Genomic DNA, 21,296 nt, shown 5'->3' with positions numbered 1-21,296 from the left:
CTGTCTTCTGGGCACAGTGTAACAACAGTGGAACCGGTTAACAATCGTTCAGCCCAATGAATAGACTGGTTACTCAATGAAGCTCCAAACAGAGAATTGAGATCCAGAGTTTCCAGTTGTTTCAGGAACGATAACTCTATTCTGCAATCTTTGTTTACATGTGGACATGATACCAGGTTGTGAAAGAGAGAAGCTGGAAAGAGACAATATAGATGCTGGAAAGTTGAATTTAGGGTTTCATATGAATGCTAAACACCAGGATTTTTTGTTCTTTTCAGTTTGACAATTATTTAAGCTAGGATGGAAATAACATTCCTTGGGACAGCATCAGCCTACCCAACACCATCAAGAGGAGTGTCCTGCGTTGTTCTCAAGCATGGTATTTATATGACATTTACATGATACTCAGTCATCTATTTATGATATCTATTTCTATAACAAATGTTATATTTGGGATAACACTTTCTAAGTAAAGTACAAATTATAGTAGAGAGCAGTTGCCAAAATTCGTGGCTAACCTTGATTCATGGATTGAAGTAATTATTGTGATATCACGTAAATTAAATCCTGTATGGGAATATTTGATGTACACACTTCCGGTAACCTTGCTGACCAAAAATGTTCTGAATTGCAGCATTACACGTGAGCACAGTTAAACGAAATGTCCATCATTTATGTTCCCCAAAAGTCAAATAAAAAATATACTGTAAGCACCAGCCTTCCCACATCTTGTCAATTGCTTGTCTAATTATTTTACATTCACTGTACTGGGATGTGGTACCTAGCACTACATTTCTACTGCGTAATCCACTAATCAAGCTGACATCACATTTTGTGTGCACATGAAATTATGAGTGAGTGAGTGAGTATGTTTTTTAACGCTGCTTTTAGCAATATCACGGTGGGGGACACCAGAAAAGGGATTCACACATTGTACCCATGTCGGGAATCGAACCCAGGTCTTCAGGGTGAAGAGCGAACGCTTTAACCACTAGGCTGCCGGACCGCCCTACTTGAAATTATGAATGGATGGTGAATGCAAATGGCTTGGGTATTCCAGAGACCATATACCAGGTATTCAAACTATTCAGAAACGAATGGAATCTTCAGAATTTTCGTATAGTTGAATAGATGAATTAAATGATCAGTAACTACACAAAATGAAATTGTAATTTGAACTACAACTTCAGTGCACTTTCCTTACTTTGGGGGGTTGGGGGGGGAGGGATGGTCCCTTCTGGGATTTGAACCCACTCTTTCAGAGTGAGGCACCTATTCAACAGCACACAAAGTCACCGATAGGTCACATACTTTGTGTACCCCTCTGGTAAGTGTAAATTGCACAGCTTCCATGGCAAAAAACATCATACATTCATGGGCTTCCTCATTTTTCCTTCTTTGAAACTTTAGACTCTTAGGCCTATATAAAGTGTAAAAGATGGCTATAGGTTCCTTAGACCGTAATTTTGAGATGTCTAAAAAGACCATACCCGAGGTTCTGTGTCATATCGTATTTTCAGTTACCATGGTTACTCTCACGTTGTTTTGTTACCCGGTTTTGTGTATAGCATCATTATATATTTGTGGTTCAAAACATCACATGAATTTTACCATCATAAACACAAAATAATATTGAAGTCAATCCTTAACAATAAATAAGTTATCAATAATAACTTCACAGACTGCTTACATTATCATTAAAATGATGAACATAAAGATTTGTAGACAGCAATATGAAATCAGAGACATAGATCAGTGCGGTTATCATGATAATGCAACACAAACCCTGCCCACTCAATTATCAACCAATCAAACATAAACACACAAAATTGCTTTTTTAATAACCCATGAAAATCCTGGTCTTCAGCAACCCACGTTTGCCCCGTAAAAAGACAACAAAACTTGTGAGAGGCGACTAACAGGATCAGGCGGTCAGACTTGCTGACTTGGTTGATGCACGTCATCATATCCCATTTACATGGATGAATGCTCATGATGTCAATCACTGTATTGTGTGGACCAGACTTGATTATTTACAGACCTCCATCATATAGCTGGAAAATTGCTGAGAGCAGTGTTAAACAACAAACAAAGCTTACTTAGCCAATCAAATGCCATGGAATTACTTGCAATTTATTTATCTGAATATTATTATTTTCATCAAGTATATATAATGTTTTCCATATAGATAACTACAGCTGACAAATTTCTGTGAAGACAAATGTGTGTCCAAACTGTTTCTGTGTTTTCCCCCAGATAACTGGTGCTGGATGTTTGACTGTGGAGAAGGATCCCAAATTCAGCTGATGAAGAGTCCTCTGAAACCAGGGAAAATCAGCAAAATATTCATATCTCATCTCCACGGAGATCACGTAAGTCTTTCTTTCCTGAAGATCTGAATGTCTCTGTCACAAGAGCTCTGTCATACATAGTGTTTAGTGATAATCTTGAAAGTTGTTGGATTCTTGTCATCTCTCATCAGGGCTCTATTTAGCTATATAAAACATGCACCAGTGTATTCTATTATTGAAAAGTGCAACCTAATATTTATGGCTACATGCACCAAGTGCACGTAAAAAAGAAAATCAAATTTGTATCTGACTAACATTTTCCACACAACAATGATTTGTGAACACACTGAATACTGCTAAGGTTTACTACATCACCATGATCACTACATCCCTGTGTTGTGTATAATTTGTCATGTTTTTGTCAATCTCATTAAAATCAGATCTTAGTTCTCGCTATCCCATTACGGGTCACATCAGAGCGACCTTTCATCTGACCAAACAAAGCATCGCTTACCAGATCATGAAAGTGACAGTCGGAAGGTGTTTTCTAATCATGCAACCTCGGAAACATTAACACCTTGTATTCCGAACGACACTTACAGCCCGTATGACTGATTCCGTTAAAATCATCTTCTATCTCTTGCTTAAGTTGGATATACATGTGGAGGTGTTGCACAGTACGTGGGAAGCACTGCCATACAATCTCATCCATATATTAACTTTCCAGAATGTTTGTTGGTTCAGTTTTCAAAAAAATTTGAACCTGGTGCAAGTTAAGGTTGTAAAGAAACAAAGATCCGAGGCAGCCATGATTAAGATACCATCAGCAACAAATAATGATAATAATAATAATAATAATAATAATATGATAATGACCTTGACAAGATTTTCAAGGTGTCCCTGATAAGCTACTAATCCGAACTCCCTATACTTGATTATACAGTGTATGATATCTCTGTTATCATGGATATATGTTGTCAAAAGGACAACGTTGGTTAGAATTTGTACTTTATGTAGAAAGTGTAGTCCCAAATATAACCTTTCTTCCATTTGACAACTTTCTAAAAGTCATTGTGTATTCATAACATATTGGCCATGGGAGCAGTGCCAATTTACACTCATCAGAGGGGTACACAAAGTATGTGATCTAGACCATACCAGTTGTTGGACTTTCATGTTTGTGGAAGCCTTGGTGACAGAGTGGGTTATATAGCTGACTTTGTGTGCTGGCGATTAGGTGCCTCACTCAGAGAGTGTGGGTTCAGCCCAGGATGGGCCTCAAACCCTCACAAGTACTAGAATTTGTTACTTTACTGAGAAAGTGTTATCCCAAATAAAACATTTCTTATAAAAAATTGTAATTGTCTTGTGATGGAAACTGATACAAGGGAGGTAATCCAGCATGTAATTTGTTCACTCATGTCAATACATGTTACGATGAGACCCATGAAGATCCTTGTTAGTAGAGGTCTTCAGCAACCCCTGGCTGTTGTAACAGGCGACTACGTTTGTCATAAGAGGCACCTAACATGATCGAGTGGTCAGACTCACTGACTTGGTTGATGCATGTCATTGTATCCCAACTACGTAGATCAATGCTCATGATTTCAATCACTGGATTGTCTGGTCCAGACTCAATTACTTACAGACCGCCATCATATAGCTGGAATATTGCTGAGTACGGCGTTAAACAACAAACAAAAAAATAAACAAAACATCAATGTAATAGCATTGTACATTAGAAATTGACGGAAATATGTAACTGTTTATGATCTTATCCATGAAATTTTGAAATGTACTTTTCGTATGGTACTATGGTATTTACAGACCGGAATATGGAATAGTGCTGAGTGTGGCATTAAACAACAAACAAACAAACAAACAAACAAAACACAATTAGATATAGGGATCACTTTGTTTTTGTTGTACAGTATTTTTGTTAACTAAGACAAAATTGTTATGGATGAGCAACTTCTTTATTACAATAAATTGTAATAAAGAAGTTGCTCATCCATAACAATTTTGTCTTAGTTACCATTCCAACTTCTAAATGCCACCCAAAGAAGTATTTTTGTTGTACAGTGTTTTTGTTGTACAGTGTTTTTGTTGTACAGTGTTTTGGGCTCCCAGGCCTCATGTGCACCATCAGCCAGAACAACGCTAGGACGGAGCCAGTGGAGCTCTATGGACCGCTGGGACTGAGGAAGTTCCTCCGTGTATCCCTGGAGCTGTCTCGCTCACAGCTCGGGTTTGACTACATCGTTCATGAGCTGCAGGTGCTTGACAGCCAGCTGCCTGCTGATTGGATGGTAAGTTCAGGCCATTTGACTTGTGCTGTAGGATGTTTAGAACTTAATAAACATTTTGAAGTTAATACTTATGAATAAAAATGTAAAAAAGTATAATCATAATAACTCTACAGTTGTGTCTCTTAATAATTACAAAAACTGTTAACAAAATTACAAAATTAGCGCAACAAAGCAACAAAAGCCCCAACCATTTTTATTATCGGCTAATGAGGTAACAGTAATCCTTTAATGGGGGTGGCCTAATTGTTTTTCTGTATATGGGTATGTGGAAACATAAACGCAAAAGTTATTTCTTTTTTAACCAATCAAATGCTACGGAATCACTTGCAATTTAATTCGTTTTGTTTCGACAAGGTTAAATGATAAAACCAGATTGAATTCTGCTTCCTCCATGTTGATTATTTTGTCTGCTGTAAACCAGTAGTGTGTTGTTCAAGGTTGTGTATCATTCATTAGAACTCTTTCAGATAAATTGACTAAACATGAATGTAACTAAAATTATATGTTGTCCTCAATAGATGAAACCAACCATAAAAAAGTCTGACTTCTTCAATACTGCTGTGTTACATCTTTGATAGGCATTTAGAAGTTGGAGTACTCAGTAAGGATAAGATTTATGGATGAATTGTAATAAAGACATTGTTTATCCATAAATCTTATCCATACATGCTCTGTGTTATCTTATAGGTTTGAACAGTACAGGGCAGAGACCATATAATAGATATGGTCTCTGGTACAGGGCATAGGTTGTCTGAGGCACTGCCATTTGCTGTACAGAGTTGGGGGGCACGGGTGGGCCAGTCGTCTAAGGCACACCTATTTGCTGTACAGAGTTGTGTCCCTTGGGTACGCACAAAACCTATGATCGCGGGTTCGAATCCCGGTTCGCCCTGATTATGTTTCTAGGTTTATCAGCACCATACCCGTGCTCGTGGGTTTCACCAAAGTGGTTAACGTCTGAGACCTGCATCACTTCGGGCTTTCCTTCCACATTAAGCTGACACGGCGTGATATAAATGGAATACTGTTAAAAGCGGCGTTAAACCCAACTAACTCACTCACTGTACAGAGTTACATCCCTTAGGCATCACAGGATGCTCTGATCATGGGTTCATGTCCTTGGTTTACACTGATCCTTGGTTTGTCAGTACCATACCATTGCTTGTAGGTTTCAGTGAAGTGGTGAACACCTTACACCTACATAATACTCGGGCTTTCCTCCCGCATTATGCTAACGTTGACATACATGATGTAATGGAAATACTCTTTAAAGAGGCCTGAACACCTACTCACTCACTCACTGACTCACTCACTAACTCACTCACTCAGTCACCCACTCACTCATCAGTGTGGGGTCGATGCCAGTGATTCCTGTTGATATATTGTACTTTATTTTCCTCTGTGGCAGGAATGGACAGTAGACCACGCCGCTGATGAAAAACTCCATCCAAACGAGAAGGCAGGTAGACTTATCTCCCCTGATGAAAATGGTGTGTGGCAACTGTGAGTGATTTGATTGGTTTCACAATGTTAGACACACAGACATTGGTAGACACATGGTGGTAGTGGTGGAAACAGGGTAGTAATAGGCACATGGTAGACTCATGGTTATTGTAGACAGGGTAGTGGTACAAACCATTCAGTGGTAGACACAGGTCAGTGGAAGACAAATGGTAGATGTATGGTAGTGATGGACACTTGGTAGACAGAGGGTAATGGAAGACAAATGGTAGACACAGGCTCTCTACTTGGTAGTGGTGGACACTTGGCAGACGCAGGGTAATCGTAGACCAAGGGCAGTGGAAGACAGATGGTAGACAGGCTCGCTACTTGGTAGTGGTGGACATATGGTAGTGGTGGACACTTGGTAGACACAGGGTAATGGTTGATATACACCATGATAGACACATTGTAGTGGTAGACACAGAGTAGACATATAGTGATGTATGACATAAAGTAAACATATGGTAGCTAGACATATATTAAACCCATAGTGGAAGACACATGGTAGACAAATGGTAGTGCTAGACACAAGGTAGACATATGGTAGTGCTATACATATTGTATAGTGGTCAACAAAATACCTTACTCAAACAATAAATGCCTGTTTCTTATATGTATATGCTAAATCCGATTGCATAATACGATTAGAACAGGTCTAAACTGACCAAGGGGCAGTAGGGTAGCCTAGTGGTAAAAGTGTTCCCTCGTCACACTGAAGACCCGGGTTCGAATCCCCACATGGGTACAAGGTGTGTAGCCATTTTCTGGTGTCTGCCGTCGTAATATTGCTGGAATATTGCTAAAAGTTGCATAAAACCATACTCACTCACAAAAGTAACCAATCTGAAACACAAACTGGCTAATAGTATCAATATCTGGCTAGTTTGGCCACGTTCAACATAGAGAATTTCATCCAGTATTAAGCATTGTATTTGTATCAAGCATCGCATCCCATGATGAGGTAAGCCTGATGTGACAGCTGCTGATTGTAACTCTTTGTCCTGTAGGTTCAATGATGGGAAGTTCCATGTGCAGGGTGTTCAACTCCAACATCGGGTGCCATCGTTCGGGTTCGCCATACGGGAGGCACCTCAACCAGGAAGGTAGGACCACTCATGCTGACCTGTCATGTTCCTATGCATAGCGACCGCCTCCGTGGTCTAGTGGTAGAGCGGAGTTTGATCCCCGACTGCGTCATACCAAAAGACGTTAAAAAATAGTACTTGTTATTACCCTGTCTGGCGGTCGGCATTAAGGGGCTAAAACAAGGACTGGTTAGCTCGGAGTCAGACAACTGTGTCTGAGTGGGGTATTCATGTTAAAATGCGGCATGGTATCTCAGTGAGCTAGCACTATAAATCGGCATCAGTCCGGTCTAGCACAAGCAGCCACACACTCACATGTGCATGCACGTCGCTATACAAGTGCAATAATCTTGAACGCGACGTTAAACACCATTTCACCTCACCTCACCTCCTATGCATAACAGCTCTATAGACCTAAATAAGTTGATCAGATTTGTTCACCAGAACATATGAGACCGGAATGTGAACACAAGTGTAGTTTGAAAGCAAGAATGTAATTTGTTTACCATATGTTTCTCAAGGAAATGCACTCAGTTAATTTTGGAAATATTCAAGAGATGAGCAGTATGGTTTGTGTGTGTTTACAGCAAGCTCAGCACACACATGCAGCTCAAGACTTATCTCGGGGCACGGGTCGCCAGTCGTCTAAGGCGCTGCAATTCACTGTGTAGAGTTGCGTCCATTGGGTACGCCCGAAACCTATTGATTGTGGGTTCTAATCCTGGTTCGCCCTGATTATGTTTCTAGTTTTGTCAGCACCATACCCGTGCTCGTGGGTTTCACCTAAGTGGTAAACGTCTGAGACCTGCATCACTTCGGGCTTTCCTCCCTCATTAAGCTGACACACCGCGATATAACTGTAGTACTGTTAAAAGCGGTGTTAAACCCAACTCACTCACTCACTCACTCACTCACTCACTCACCTCACTCACTCACTCACTCACTCACTCACTCACTCACTCACTCACTCACTCACTCACTCACTCACTCGCCTCACTCGCCTCACTCACCTCACTCACTCACTCACTCACTCACTCACTCAAGACTAATCTCAAAATGTTATACATGTATGTTTTTATTCTGCTTAGGCAAGGGGGCGGTCAGGTAGCCTAGTGGTTAAAGTGTTCGCTCGTCACGCTGAAGACCCGGGTTCGATTCCCGACATGGGTACAATGTTTGAAGCCCATTTCGAACTAATTTTTATCTGATTACAAATAAGATAATCATGAAAAATGAAGAATTTGGTTTCTGAATACCGGTAGTTGCCCCATACGTCAGGAAATATTTAACATTTTCAAAGTTTTATTTTTCCCTCCCCATCCAACCAATTTGGTGCCATACATATCCATAATGCAAACATTGTTTTTTTTCATCTGGTCTATTATTTTGTTTTCCCCTCTCCGTCCAGAGAATTTGGTCCAAAGAATCCATAATACAAGAAAACAGATTGGTTTGGCCTTAATACTGCATTTGCCTGTTCACCATAAAGAAATTGTGTAAAAAATATTCCAAGCGTCTTTTTGAGCATCTGTACCTTTCGCTGTCATCTTCATTTCATAGAAATATATTATGGAAATGCTTCGGTTTCAGATTTGATGTGCAGGCTGCTAAGTCTCTGGGGATTCCACCTGGGCCCCTGTATTCTAAACTCAAGTCAGGAGAAGCAGTTGTCCTGGAAGATGGGACTAAGGTATTGAGGGTTTGACACTGCTTATAACAGAATACCAGTCATAATATCATAATATTCAGAGCTGCAGATAAGCAGCGTATTTGCATAAAATACCCCCCCTCCCAAATATTCAAAACCCAATTTCTTTCAATTAACTTTCCGAAAATGCAATTACAAGCTAATTTACTTTCCGAGTTAAGCCTATATATTTACAATAGTTAACTACATCTAAAACATTATTTCATTTTTTTAAAATCTTAAAATGTTCACTAATTTGGGGAAATACAGTCATGCAAATACAGCTCTGAGATTCAACAGTCATGCAGTCATACACCTACGCTTATCCTAAGTGAATCATATCAACTAAATGAATCGGGTGGTTGGTGTGTGTGGCTGCTTGTACTAGTCCGACTCATGCCGATTTTAAAGTGCTAGCCTACTGAGATACCTTGTCACAGATTAACATGAATACCCCACTCAGATATACTATACTGAGTTTGAGCCGACTAGTCCTTGTAACAACAACTACGAATGGCTTGACACCGCCGGGGATCGAGCTCCCAACCTTCTGCTCTCTGGGTGGATGCTCTACCACTAGACCACGAATGCGCTCGGGATTAAGGGGATAAAACAAGGATTGATCAGCTCAGAGTCACTATACTATGTCTGAGTGGGGTATCCATGTTTAAAATGTGTGGCCTGGTATCTCTGTGGGCTAGCACTATTCAAAATGACATATTCCAGACTAGTACAAGCAGCCACACGCTCTCACACACCCGCACATGCATGCACATCGCTATATAAGTGTAATAACCTTGAACGTGCTGTTAACCCAGTTTCACCTCAACTTCACATGTTATCGTGGCCACGCTGTCTGTGCAGGTGGATGCGAGTGAGGTGGTCGGCCCATCCAGACCTGGCCGTCACATCCTGGTGATGGGAGACACCAGTGACTCCTCCGAGGTGGTCAAGGTGGGGAGAGGAGCAGATGTCCTCATACATGAAGCAACACTGGAGAACGCCCTGTGGGAGAAGTGCTTGGAGAATGGTCATTCCACACCAGGTGAACCTTCACATATCACTTCCGCCATCTTTTTCTTTCAGACCAAGATTCTTCATAAGGCCGCTCACCACAAATAGCAGCCAAGTTGTTGATGTACCATAAAACAACATTCACTCATCTTCTACACATATAATTGTGCCAACCCTTCTGGAATGCAGGATGGTACCCTCACAAACTGATACAGTACCCATCTTCTTGAGGCAAGGGAGTTAACTGACTGTAAAAGTCCAGTTTCCACCCTTGCCCAACTAGGTTGCAATTGTGGAATTATATTTTGGCTGGACTAACAAGTCTGTGCACAGCCCAATAGAATCATGTAACAAAATCGACACGATTCGTAAATAACATAGATTTCAACATGCAGATTTCGGTTGACTGCAGGATTTGCAAAGGATGTGTACCGTCAACTGGGCGTTGACAAATATTTTCCAAATCTTTTCATTTTTTAATCAAGGTGCTCCCCTCATTTGATGCACTTTGCGAGGTAAGACCTATTTTATTGCAATATAGATCTTGATCATCGATCAGATTGTTTTGACTGGGCGCTGCCATTTTATTTGAAGCAAATGCAATTGATTTGAGGGGTGGAATCTGATTGTTCAGTAGGAGGGGCATAGAAGGGACTTAACTCATAATAGATCTGGTGGCGCTACCATCGAGCCCGGAAAAATTCCAGAATTGTTCAGCAAGGGTGGAAACTGGACATTTACAGTCAGTTTACTCCCTTGTCTCAGGAAGATGATACCATGGAAATCATTGCCTTGACATGATTGACTTAGAGAAAATACCTACATGAAACACTACCCAGCATGCCCAGTGTGCTGCCAGTGTCACATAAGTTATCACGTAATGCTTTGAAACAGTATGGGAACATGTGCACATAATCTTGAGTGAGTGAGTGATTGAGTGAGTATGGTTTTACGCTGCTTTTAGCAATATTCCAGCAATATCACAGCGGGGGACACCAGAAATGGGATTCACACATTGTACCCATATCGGGAATCGAACCCGGGTCTTCGGCGTGACGAGCGAACGCTTTAACCACTAGGCTACCCGACCGCCCCTCCAGCTTAACAAATACCTCACCCAAACACATCCCAGCCGTAACCATGGCTCCCCTGACTAACAATGGACTGTACACTGTGTGTTATCCCAAGCTCTTTTTTACCCCCTACTAAGCATAAAGCTACTGTTCATTATGGTTTCTACTAGGCTAGGCTACCCGACCACCCCTACATAATCTTGAAGTGTCCCCAGTTTGATGATGTGAAGCCCAAGGAAGGATGACAAATTACACATAGCACAGGCTTTAGTCACAGGCCTATAGTATGGTAAATAATGCCTGGAGGTATTATGTTCAATTATCAATGTTATATGGTCCAGTAAGGCTAAGTTGGATACAAAAGGAAAGTTTTTGAAATGCACTAAGTGCATGTAGACATAAATATTAGGTTGCATTTTTCAATAATAGGTTGCACTGGTGCATGCTTTTTTATAGTTAAATCAAGCCCTGCTACCTGTGTTTAGAATCCAAAGCTGATATATTCCAGGTTATCTATTCAGCACATCAAGCACCCTCACATGTTGATAACATGGAATTCATTGCCTTCAAAAAATGCTTGATTTAGAGAAAATGTCCACATAAAACACAATTACTTTTAAAAAATAAACTGGTAGTGTATACCGATCGGTTCAAAGGTATTCAGTCTGCTCTCTGGTCTAGATGGGAATTGAGCTTCAGAACAACTGCCCTGGTGGTAAGGATGATGTGTGATATATTCAAAGTGCATAGTCCACAGTGGTCTTAATGTAAGCACTACTCTGATACACAAGTGGCCATATCTGTTTTGTTTTGCGATAATGTCATCACTTGTTTTCTGTGTCTCCTAGCAATGGCGGCGGAGTTGGCACAGCAGCTGGATGTGGGACAACTTATACTCACCCACTTCAGTCAGAGATACAGGCCGCTATCATATGATGCTCAGGTTCGTACTCACAGTCCTGGCAAACTGGTACTATAAATACCGTTACTGAAACCTGGATATGTCAAACTGGATGTCTCATATTCCTGACTGTTTCAATCTGAAATTTTAGTCCCAAAAATTTCATTGATTGTGTGCAATTCTGCCCAAATAGAATGGATTGCTGGTCGTGGTTTCAGTCACTGGTTTTTCTGGTTCAGGCTCTTTTTCCATTCACTTTCTCACTAGGGCTGGGACGAGGCACCAATTGTGCGATCCGATACATATCCCACCTATCTGTTCAAAGTTCCAAAAAGAATGCACTTCTCATGTTGTAACTTCTGATCTCATTGATATCCAATTAAAGCGTTCTGTTCGCACAACAAAATACACACAGTGGTAGAATAACATGCCCAGAAACGTTCCAAGCATCTCTGAAGACATGGTGGGGGCAACATGCACGCTTTTAATGGGAAACATGCATTGTTGGGTGATGAAAGTTCCGAAGAAAGTGAAACGTAGCAACAACCGTCTGACAGTTCTTTGAGTGACCAAGGCTGAACCGAGTCCAGATTAGGCACAAATGTTTGTCATCAAGTAATGCTTATGGTTGAAAACACAGCAGCATGATTGTCAAGAAATGTACAGATTCATCCTACTACGATTTAGTGTCTTATTGCACGTAGTGCACAGATAAACAGTGAACAGGGTCGCCCAAGAAGCGGACGTCAATATGTAAAGTTTTAACGTAAAGACATGGTTATGACCTTTTCTCACTTGCACCAATGCCACAAAAAAGCATCAGTTAGAACCCACCGCAAGCACAGTGCGGCGGTTGCCGTCTGTTGTCAAGGGCTAACGTCCATACTTTAGGATATGCGTTCCTCTTGAAATTGAGTATATATGTCCAGTTAATGAAGTTAACAAGTTTCAGTGGGTTTCATTTCTCCATTATTCCAGGAAGGGGAGGACTCGGTGAAGAAGCTGCTTGAAGAGGCTGAGAATGTCCTGGGGAAGGGCAAGGTCATCTGTGCTGAAGACATGTTCTCCTACACAGTACCGATGAAGAAGACTTGATACATTCCTGATATGATGAACTCTGTCTTGGAGTGACCAGTATCGACAGGTTCTCCCCACTGGGAAGCCTGAGACTATAAGTGATGAAGCATTCTGTCTGTAGATGGTGTGTGACGACTCAGGCCTGTATGACTGAAGTTTGCTGATGTTTGCTCTGTTGCTGATGTTTAAAACGGTGTCAGTCATGACCTCGGCCTGTATTGAAACAATTTAGGGTTCTTAGTTTCAAACAACTATAGGTTTCCCTTCCGAGGCATAACTTTCAATTTAATGAATATTTTTGTGTGAAACTACTATGTACAATAACCACATGCTCAACTATTACCTTTTCATATTTTTATCTTTTTTAAACATTTATCCTATCTCAGACTATGCATTTCATCCTTCTTCTCGCATCCTGGTGTGGAAACATCCTAAAACATGTTTCCACCTTAACAAAATACCTCACCAAAACACATCACAGCTGTAACCATGGCTCCCTCACTAACAATGGACTGTACACTGTGTGTTATCCTTAGCCTCCTCATTCTCTTTCATACTCCCTACTAAACATAGATTCCGGGGTAGTATAGGTCATCAACAACCCATGCTTGCCGTGAAAGGTGACTAACGGGATCGGGTGGTCAGGCTCGCTGACTTGGTTGATGCATGTCATTGATCCCAATTGCATGAATCGATGCTCATGATATTAATCACTGGATTGTCTGGTCCAGACTTGATTATTTACAGACCGCCGTCATATAGCTGGGACATTACTGAGTGCAGCGTTAAACAACAAACCAACCAACCAAACCAACCTTTGGTGTATGTAGCAAGTTACTTTACATGTAAATTATCATGAGAAGGTTATCACTAAATGCAATAGCACATGTATGCTCCTCACTTAAATTATCAGTGAATAAAACTACACTACACATGGACTCCATGTAATTTCACAAATCAATTATGTGTAGTGTACAAAATGCCCTGTTTTCTCTGAACATGGTACACACTTTTTGTGAAAATTTCACAACTAGATGAATACATATTTGAGTTTGGTCCGAACAGTTTTAATGAGCCTTTCACAAAACATTTATTTTGGTATGCCATTGTAACATATGGAAGCCTTTCAGGGCCATTTGTTTGGTGTCTTCTTTTTTTTAATTTAGAGATAATAAGTTGAGATTTCAACTTATTATCTTGAAAATATAACTTAGTATGCATCTTGAAATTTCAACATGGAATCTTGAATTTTCAACTTAGTACCTTGACATTTGAAGCCAGTATCTTGACATTTCAGCTTAGTATCTTGAAATTTCAAAGGAAGAGAATTTATTGATGTCAACGTCTTTATTATGAGGACATCCATAAATTCTCTTCCTTATGTGTCTCACTTCTAAATGCCTTCCAAAAACTTTCAATTTCAAGAAGAAAAAAGGTTGGGGGGGGGGGAGGGAAATGGCCAAAAAAGGCTTCCGTAGTAACAAGTTTGTGGCCCAGTATTCAAATTGTGCTGAAGCACAAACTAGGATGATTTGATAATGTGATTTGATATAATGACATGTGAAGAAAATAGACAACAAAATTCAAACACGATTTATTTGAAAAGTACAGAAAATTACATTCCTGTGAATACTCTGTGTGGATGTGTTTGCTACCCAATTGGATTTGAACCCAACCTGTTAAAAAAACAACAGGAAAATATGAAATGGTTAAAAAATGAAGTGAATCAATAAAACATGATGTTGATCAAGGACTTGGTGTATGGGTCGCCTGGTGGTCACAACACGGCATTAATAAATATGACCTCAGACCAATACTTGTACAGCAGGTAACCACAACGGGGTCTTCATACTTGTCCAGCACCTATTATGGACATAAAATCACCCTAGCGTGGTGATTGGTTAGACTGGTGACAATGCTTGTCGTAGGAGGCGACTAACGGGATCGGGTGGTCAGACTCGCTGACTTGGTTGATGCATGTCATCGATCCCAACTGCGTGGATCGATGCTCATGATATTAATCACTGGATTGTCTGGTCAAGACTCGATTATTTACAGACCGCCGTCCTATAGCTGGAATATTGCTGAGTGCGGCGTTAAACAACAAACCAACCAACCAACCATATCGTCATCGCCTGAGGACACATTTTATTGAACGATTCTGGTCTAAATTCGGGCGTTATTTCGTAGTTGTTTCTGTGAGTTTCACTGTGTAGTGTTCGGGGTTGATAATGTTATATTGTGTTTGGAAGGGCGATACAGGATGTTACTGATGTATTAAGAAGCTGATAATAAAACCTATGTTTGGGAAACAAGGAATAAAGAGGGTATTTGGTTTCATCTACGGACGTTACTCTATTTCACAGCGAACAAGGAATAAACAGGGTATTTGGTTTCCTCTACGGACGTTACTCTATATCACAGCGAAAACAAGGGATAAACAGGGTATTTGGTTTCATCTATGGACGTTACTCTATATCACAGCGAAAACAAGGAATCAACAGGGTATTTGGTTTCCTCTACGCACGTTATTCTATATCACAGCGAAAACAAGGAATAAACAGGGTATTTGGTTTCATCTACAGACGTTACTCTATATCACAGCGAAAACAAGGAATAAACAGGGTATTTGGTTTAATCTATGGACGTTACTCTATATCACAGCGAAAACAAGGAATAAACAGGGTATTTGGTTTCCTCTACGGACGTTACTCTATATCACAGCGAAAACAAGGAATAAACAGGGTATTTGGTTTCATCTACGGACGTTATTCTATGTCACGGCGAAAACAAGGGATAAACAGGGTATTTGGTTTCATCTACGGACGTTACTCTATATCACAGCGAAAACAAGGAATAAACAGGGTATTTGGTTTCATCTACGGACGTTACTCTATATCACAGCGAAAACAAGGGATAAACAGGGTATTTGGTTTCATCTACGGACGTTACTCTATATCACAGCGAAAACAAGGAATAAACAGGGTTTTTGGTTTCCTCTACGGACGTTACTCTATATCACAGCGAAAACAAGGAATAAACAGGGTATTTGGTTTCATCTACGGACGTTACTCTATATCACAGCGAAAACAAGGAATAAACAGGGTATTTGGTTTTATCTACGGACGTTACTCTATAGCACAGCGAAAACAAGGAATAAACAGGGTTTTTGGTTTCCTCTACGGACGTTACTCTATATCACAGCGAAAACAAGGAATAAACAGGGTATTTGGTTTCCTCTACGGACGTTACTCTATAGCACAGCGAAAACAAGGAATAAACAGGGTATTTGGTTTAATCTATGGACGTTACTCTATATCACAGCGAAAACAAGGAATAAACAGGGTATTTGGTTTCCTCTACGGACGTTACTCTATATCACAGCGAAAACAAGGACTAAACAGGGTATTTGGTTTCATCTACGGACGTTATTCTATGTCACGGCGAAAACAAGGGATAAACAGGGTATTTGGTTTCATCTACGGACGTTACTCTATATCACAGCGAAAACAAGGAATAAACAGGGTATTTGGTTTCATCTACGGACGTTACTCTATATCACAGCGAAAACAAGGGATAAACAGGGTATTTGGTTTCATCTACGGACGTTACTCTATATCACAGCGAAAACAAGGAATAAACAGGGTTTTTGGTTTCCTCTACGGACGTTACTCTATATCACAGCGAAAACAAGGAATAAACAGGGTATTTGGTTTCATCTACGGACGTTACTCTATATCACAGCGAAAACAAGGAATAAACAGGGTATTTGGTTTTATCTACGGACGTTACTCTATAGCACAGCGAAAACAAGGAATAAACAGGGTTTTTGGTTTCCTCTACGGACGTTACTCTATATCACAGCGAAAACAAGGAATAAACAGGGTATTTGGTTTCCTCTACGGACGTTACTCTATATCACAGCGAAAACAAGGAATAAACAGGGTTTTTGGTTTCCTCTACGGATGTTACTCTATATCACAGCGAAAACAAGGAATAAACAGGGTTTTTGGTTTCCTCTACGGACGTTACTCTATATCACAGCGAAAACAAGGAATAAACAGGGTTTTTGGTTTCCTCTACGGACGTTACTCTATATCACAGCGAAAACAAGGAATAAACAGGGTTTTTGGTTTCCTCTACGGACGTTACTCTATATCACAGCGAAAACAAGGAATAAACAGGGTATTTGGTTTCCTCTACGGACGTTACTTACTCTGTCTCACAGAGGAAGTACATTCGGTCTGTGCAGGGAGCGTCGTTCCACTGGTAGTTATCTGAAGGCATGAGCGCCAAGCAGTCCTCAGTGACGGAGGCGCCACTGCCGACGTTGTTTGGCTCCCCGGGTTTCCAGTTGCTGTACTGTATATGGTTCATGGTGTTGGTCCACAACCACTCCTGGTTCACCAGGAGGTCGGACCCACCAAGCCAAATGTCCTGCGTCAGGTGGCCTACACGTGTTACAACCAGACAGAGAGTTGGGATTAACACGGCTTTGAACAGTATCTGAGTAATTTTACAGGTTTGGATCCATGCAATTGGTTAGGTTTAACGTCTCTTTGAACAATACCTCAGTACTTTTACTGCGTTGGAAGCATACAGAGGGTTTGGTTCAACGCCTCTTTGAACAGTACCATAGTAATTTTACGGCGTTGGCTCCATACAGAGGGTTTGGTTTAAAAGGCCTCTTTGAACAGTACCACAGTAATTTTACGGCGTTGCAACCGTGCAGGGAGTTTGGTTTAACGCCGCTTGAACAGTATCTAAGTATCTGTTACAGCATTTTAACAATACAGTTTGCTTTTAGGCAATTGTTAACCCGGGTTCGATTCCCGTCATGGGTACAATGTGTGAAGCCCATTTCTGGTGTCCCCCGCCGTGATATTGCTGGAATATTGCTAAAAGCGGCGTAAAACAACACTCACTCACTAATCCAAGGGAAAGAAAGTAATGATTGATAGTTTGAGCTTGTGTTACGTCAACGATCCACAGGTACGAAAACCTTGCGTTACCCTCTAATAAACACTATTTGTTGGTTTTTCTTGTTTAAGAAAGTAAAGCGTTGGAAAAAATCAAATTTAGATGTGAGTTTATTATAAGAGGTAAACTCAGTAATATGTTCCGATTTGATAAGGGGCGGTCAGGTAGCCTAGGGGTTAAAGCCTTCACCCGTCAGGCCAAAGACCCGGTTTGGATTCCCGACATGTGTACAATGTGTGAAGCCCATTTCATGTGTCCCCCGCCGTGATATTGCTGGAAACCCGCTAAAAGCGGCGTAAAACCATACTCACTCACTCCAATTTGGTAAAACACTCTACTTAAAGCCTCTAAAGGTTCGTGCAGGATGTAGCGTATTACTATTGTGCAGTCCATTGATGTAGTTCTCCACAAAATCCTGTTCCTGTTGGTCCGTTATCATGGAAAGTTTCGCACCAAAGGTTTTGCAGAATACCTGTGGGAAAACACCGCCATGTTCATTATCAGGTATAGATATACACTGGCGAAGTTCCAAATACACCAAATATAACAAATGTCATATTTGGGAGAACAAAACGTAAAGTAAAGACGGAAGCCTCGGTGTCTGAGTGGATGAGATCGCTGACTTTGCTGGCGATTAGGAGACTCACTCTGGCAGTGTGGGTTCGAATCCCGTATGGGACTCAACCCCCCAAAACCAAAAAGTACGAGATTCTGTACTTTACTCAGAAAGTGGTATCCTAAATATGACATTTGTCACATTTAACCGCTTTCGAAATGACATTGTGTATTCAAACCAAATATTATGATGTTTAACCTATTACGGCGAAACTGGTTAATGAACAAGATATATATTTGGTTTTATAAAATTGTTACTTCATCCTTTGTGTTTCGAAAACGGAAATAATGATATCCATTTACATGGATAGGGGCAACATCACCGACATGTCATGGATCAAATATAACGTGCATTCATAGTACTGGTGTAAGAGTAGAGGCAGTGCAGGTTATAGATTTCACCTTGGATCGGAGACTCAATACACCTGCGTGTCCTTGAACACAGTATGTAGCCATCATCAATCACGTACAGTGAAACCTACACAGGCCGGACCCTGTTACACCGGACACCCGTCCAACAGACTATCCCATATTGAAACGCGATCATATAACCAAAGGTACAAGGCTCCAATGACTCGTAAATCCAGACTATTTCACTGACACGCCACCGTCTGGATTAACGGGGTCCCTCCCCGGTTATACATGTAGAAACCATAAATAGGATTTTTGGAGTGGTTTGACACATTGCCTGTCATTGAAATAGGATCTTTTGTCATACGGTACTCCACTGCAACCAGGGTGATATATTAACGACATCTTACCACAGACTTGGGCCACGTGGCAGCCAGGGGGATATATTAACGACATCTCCTTACCACAGACTCGGGCCACGTGGCAGCCAGGAGGATATATTAACGACATCTCCTTACCACAGCCTCGGGCCACGTGGCAGCCAGGGGGAACATCTTGTAGCAGGACTCGCTGTGTGAGGCGTACCCGAGGGGACAGCTCCCCTGACCTGGGGGGATACATGTAAATATAGGTACTACCTCCAGAAAACCGGAAGTCCTAGAAAATATTCTGGATGCTCACGTGTAATCCTTGCTTAATTCTATTATCTGGTGAACAATGACAAAATCGTAAGTGCAATATCGATTTTTTCCACAGCGACGTTTATTTTTTAGGATGTTTTCTTTCACGATCCATAAACTGAAAGCCTAAACGGATTAACCATTTCGTTTTTCAACAATTATAGACCTGTATATTGAGACATTGTAGCACTAAGATAGCTTTGTGAACATTGTACTACGGACTGAGACATTGTAGCACTAAGATAGCTTTGTGAACATTGTACTACGGACTGAGACATTGTAGCACTAAGATCGCTTTGTGAACACTGTGCTTCCGACTGAGACACTGTGGCATTAAGATCACTTGGTGAACACTGCGCTATACAGTGAGACATTGCAACACTAAGGTCGCTTTGTGAACACAGTGCACCAGACTGAGACATTGTAGCACTAAGATCACTGTCAACATTGTACTACGGACTGAGCGGTTGTAGCACTAAGATCGCTTTGTGAACACTGTGCTGCCAACTGGGACACCGTGGCATTAAGCTCACTTGGTGAACACTGCACTATACACTGAGACATTGCAACACTAAGGTCGCTTTGTGAACACAGTGCAACAGACTGACAACAAAGCACTAAGATCGCTTTGTTGGAGTGACTGTTGTTTAATACTAGTCAGAAATATTCCAGCCATATATTGAGACTTGTAAATAATCGAGTCTACATCAGACAAACCAGTGATTGAAAGCATGAACAACATTCACTTCCGGATCTAGCCAAGTCACCAAGTCTGACAACTGGCTCCTCTTCAGTCGGCATATGGGATCGTGGGGACATATTCTTCCCTGGAATCTCCACTAAGTCCAGATTAACGCTACGATCGATTTGTTGAACGAGCTCTGATGCTATCTAGGCACATAACTTGAGCACTGATCTCAGAGAAAATTGGTATCAATCGATACATCAGATTAAGACCATATAGTAAAACTTAGAGTTGTTTCATTATAATAACAATATTGACCCACCTGCTACGAGGACAAAGGCTGACACGAAGGACAAATACTTGAGAACCTTCTCCATGATCGTATACTATCTCCCTGCTCCTGAGAACACAACATGTGGGAGATAGGCCTCCACAACAGTTTGTTGTAAATTGTTACACATAAAATTAAGCACCACGTGACATAATCTTTTGTTCGTTTTGTTTCTTGTTTAACGCCGGACTCAATATTCAAGCTATATGACGTCGGTCTGTAAATAATCGAGTCCGGACCTTGCAATCCAGTGATTGACATCGTGAGCATCGATCCATAAAAGATATGTTGTGTACAAATGGTTTTACATATGTGTGGTTAAATCCTTTGTCTGTAAATCCTCTGATATTTGTCTCTTTGTTTAAACAAAGACTTATAGATAATTACTAGTCTACCATGAATTTGGAATTTACTCGATTCTGATTGGTCAATCAGAGGCTATTAAATCACAATAAACCCCCCTCTGATTGAAACAGCTGGTTTGACGGCCGCATCACCGCGGAAGCTAATATTCATAGAATAGTACTATTTTCAGTCAGTGTCGGTAGGCATATTTAAATAACTATATCTACAATTACAGGTTACAAAATGCACAGATGCCGTTACTACAATATTCAAAGGATGTGTGGCAATACATTTCGTGCAGAAAACAACGACAGAAAGCAACAAAGGGAATGTATTTACGTTTTGGAGACAACAGAGGGCTTGAAATTT

General features: G+C 40.8%; 2 protein-coding genes across 2 annotated transcripts; one reads left to right on the top strand and one right to left on the bottom strand.

Annotated features, from left to right (window-relative positions):
• Positions 1-73: 73 nt before the first annotated feature.
• On the top strand, positions 74-15,264 carry LOC139463827 (zinc phosphodiesterase ELAC protein 1-like). The gene is made up of 9 exons (XM_071245197.1): positions 74-379; positions 2,257-2,372; positions 4,406-4,600; positions 6,009-6,103; positions 7,111-7,206; positions 8,779-8,878; positions 9,740-9,920; positions 11,811-11,905; positions 12,842-15,264. The coding sequence occupies exons 1-9, from the start codon at positions 301-303 to the stop codon at positions 12,956-12,958; spliced, it is 1,074 nt and encodes a 357-aa protein (XP_071101298.1). The 5' UTR covers positions 74-300; the 3' UTR covers positions 12,959-15,264.
• LOC139463829 (perlucin-like) lies at positions 14,519-20,680 on the bottom strand. The gene is made up of 5 exons (XM_071245198.1): positions 20,574-20,680; positions 19,405-19,493; positions 18,299-18,392; positions 17,157-17,391; positions 14,519-14,616 (listed from the first exon to the last, which is right to left on the bottom strand). Exons 1-5 carry the CDS (start codon positions 20,626-20,628, stop codon positions 14,592-14,594), a joined length of 498 nt encoding a protein of 165 aa, XP_071101299.1. The 5' UTR covers positions 20,629-20,680; the 3' UTR covers positions 14,519-14,591.
• Between the last annotated feature and the right edge of the window lie 616 nt (positions 20,681-21,296).

The sequence above is a fragment of the Haliotis cracherodii genome, unplaced genomic scaffold (assembly GCF_022045235.1).
Source record: "Haliotis cracherodii isolate W230 unplaced genomic scaffold, xgHalCrac1.p SCAF_16, whole genome shotgun sequence".
NCBI lineage: Eukaryota > Metazoa > Mollusca > Gastropoda > Lepetellida > Haliotidae > Haliotis > Haliotis cracherodii.
This window is presented reverse-complemented; position numbering and strand designations above follow the sequence as displayed.

Excerpts from the sequence above, each read along its gene's own strand:
- LOC139463827 (XM_071245197.1), top strand. The coding sequence starts at position 301 with ATGGAAATAACATTCCTTGGGACAGCATCAGCCTACCCAACACCATCA. Across the intron at positions 380-2,256 it reads CTGCGTTGTTCTCAAGCATG|ATAACTGGTGCTGGATGTTT; the intron begins GTATTTATATGA and ends GTTTTCCCCCAG. Across the intron at positions 4,601-6,008 it reads AGCTGCCTGCTGATTGGATG|GAATGGACAGTAGACCACGC; the intron begins GTAAGTTCAGGC and ends CCTCTGTGGCAG.
- LOC139463829 (XM_071245198.1), bottom strand. The coding sequence starts at position 20,628 with ATGGAGAAGGTTCTCAAGTATTTGTCCTTCGTGTCAGCCTTTGTCCTC. Across the intron at positions 19,494-20,573 it reads AGCCTTTGTCCTCGTAGCAG|GTCAGGGGAGCTGTCCCCTC; the intron begins GTGGGTCAATAT and ends GTATCCCCCCAG. Across the intron at positions 14,617-17,156 it reads TACTTCCTCTGTGAGACAGA|GTTGGGTTCAAATCCAATTG; the intron begins GTAAGTAACGTC and ends TTTTTTTAACAG.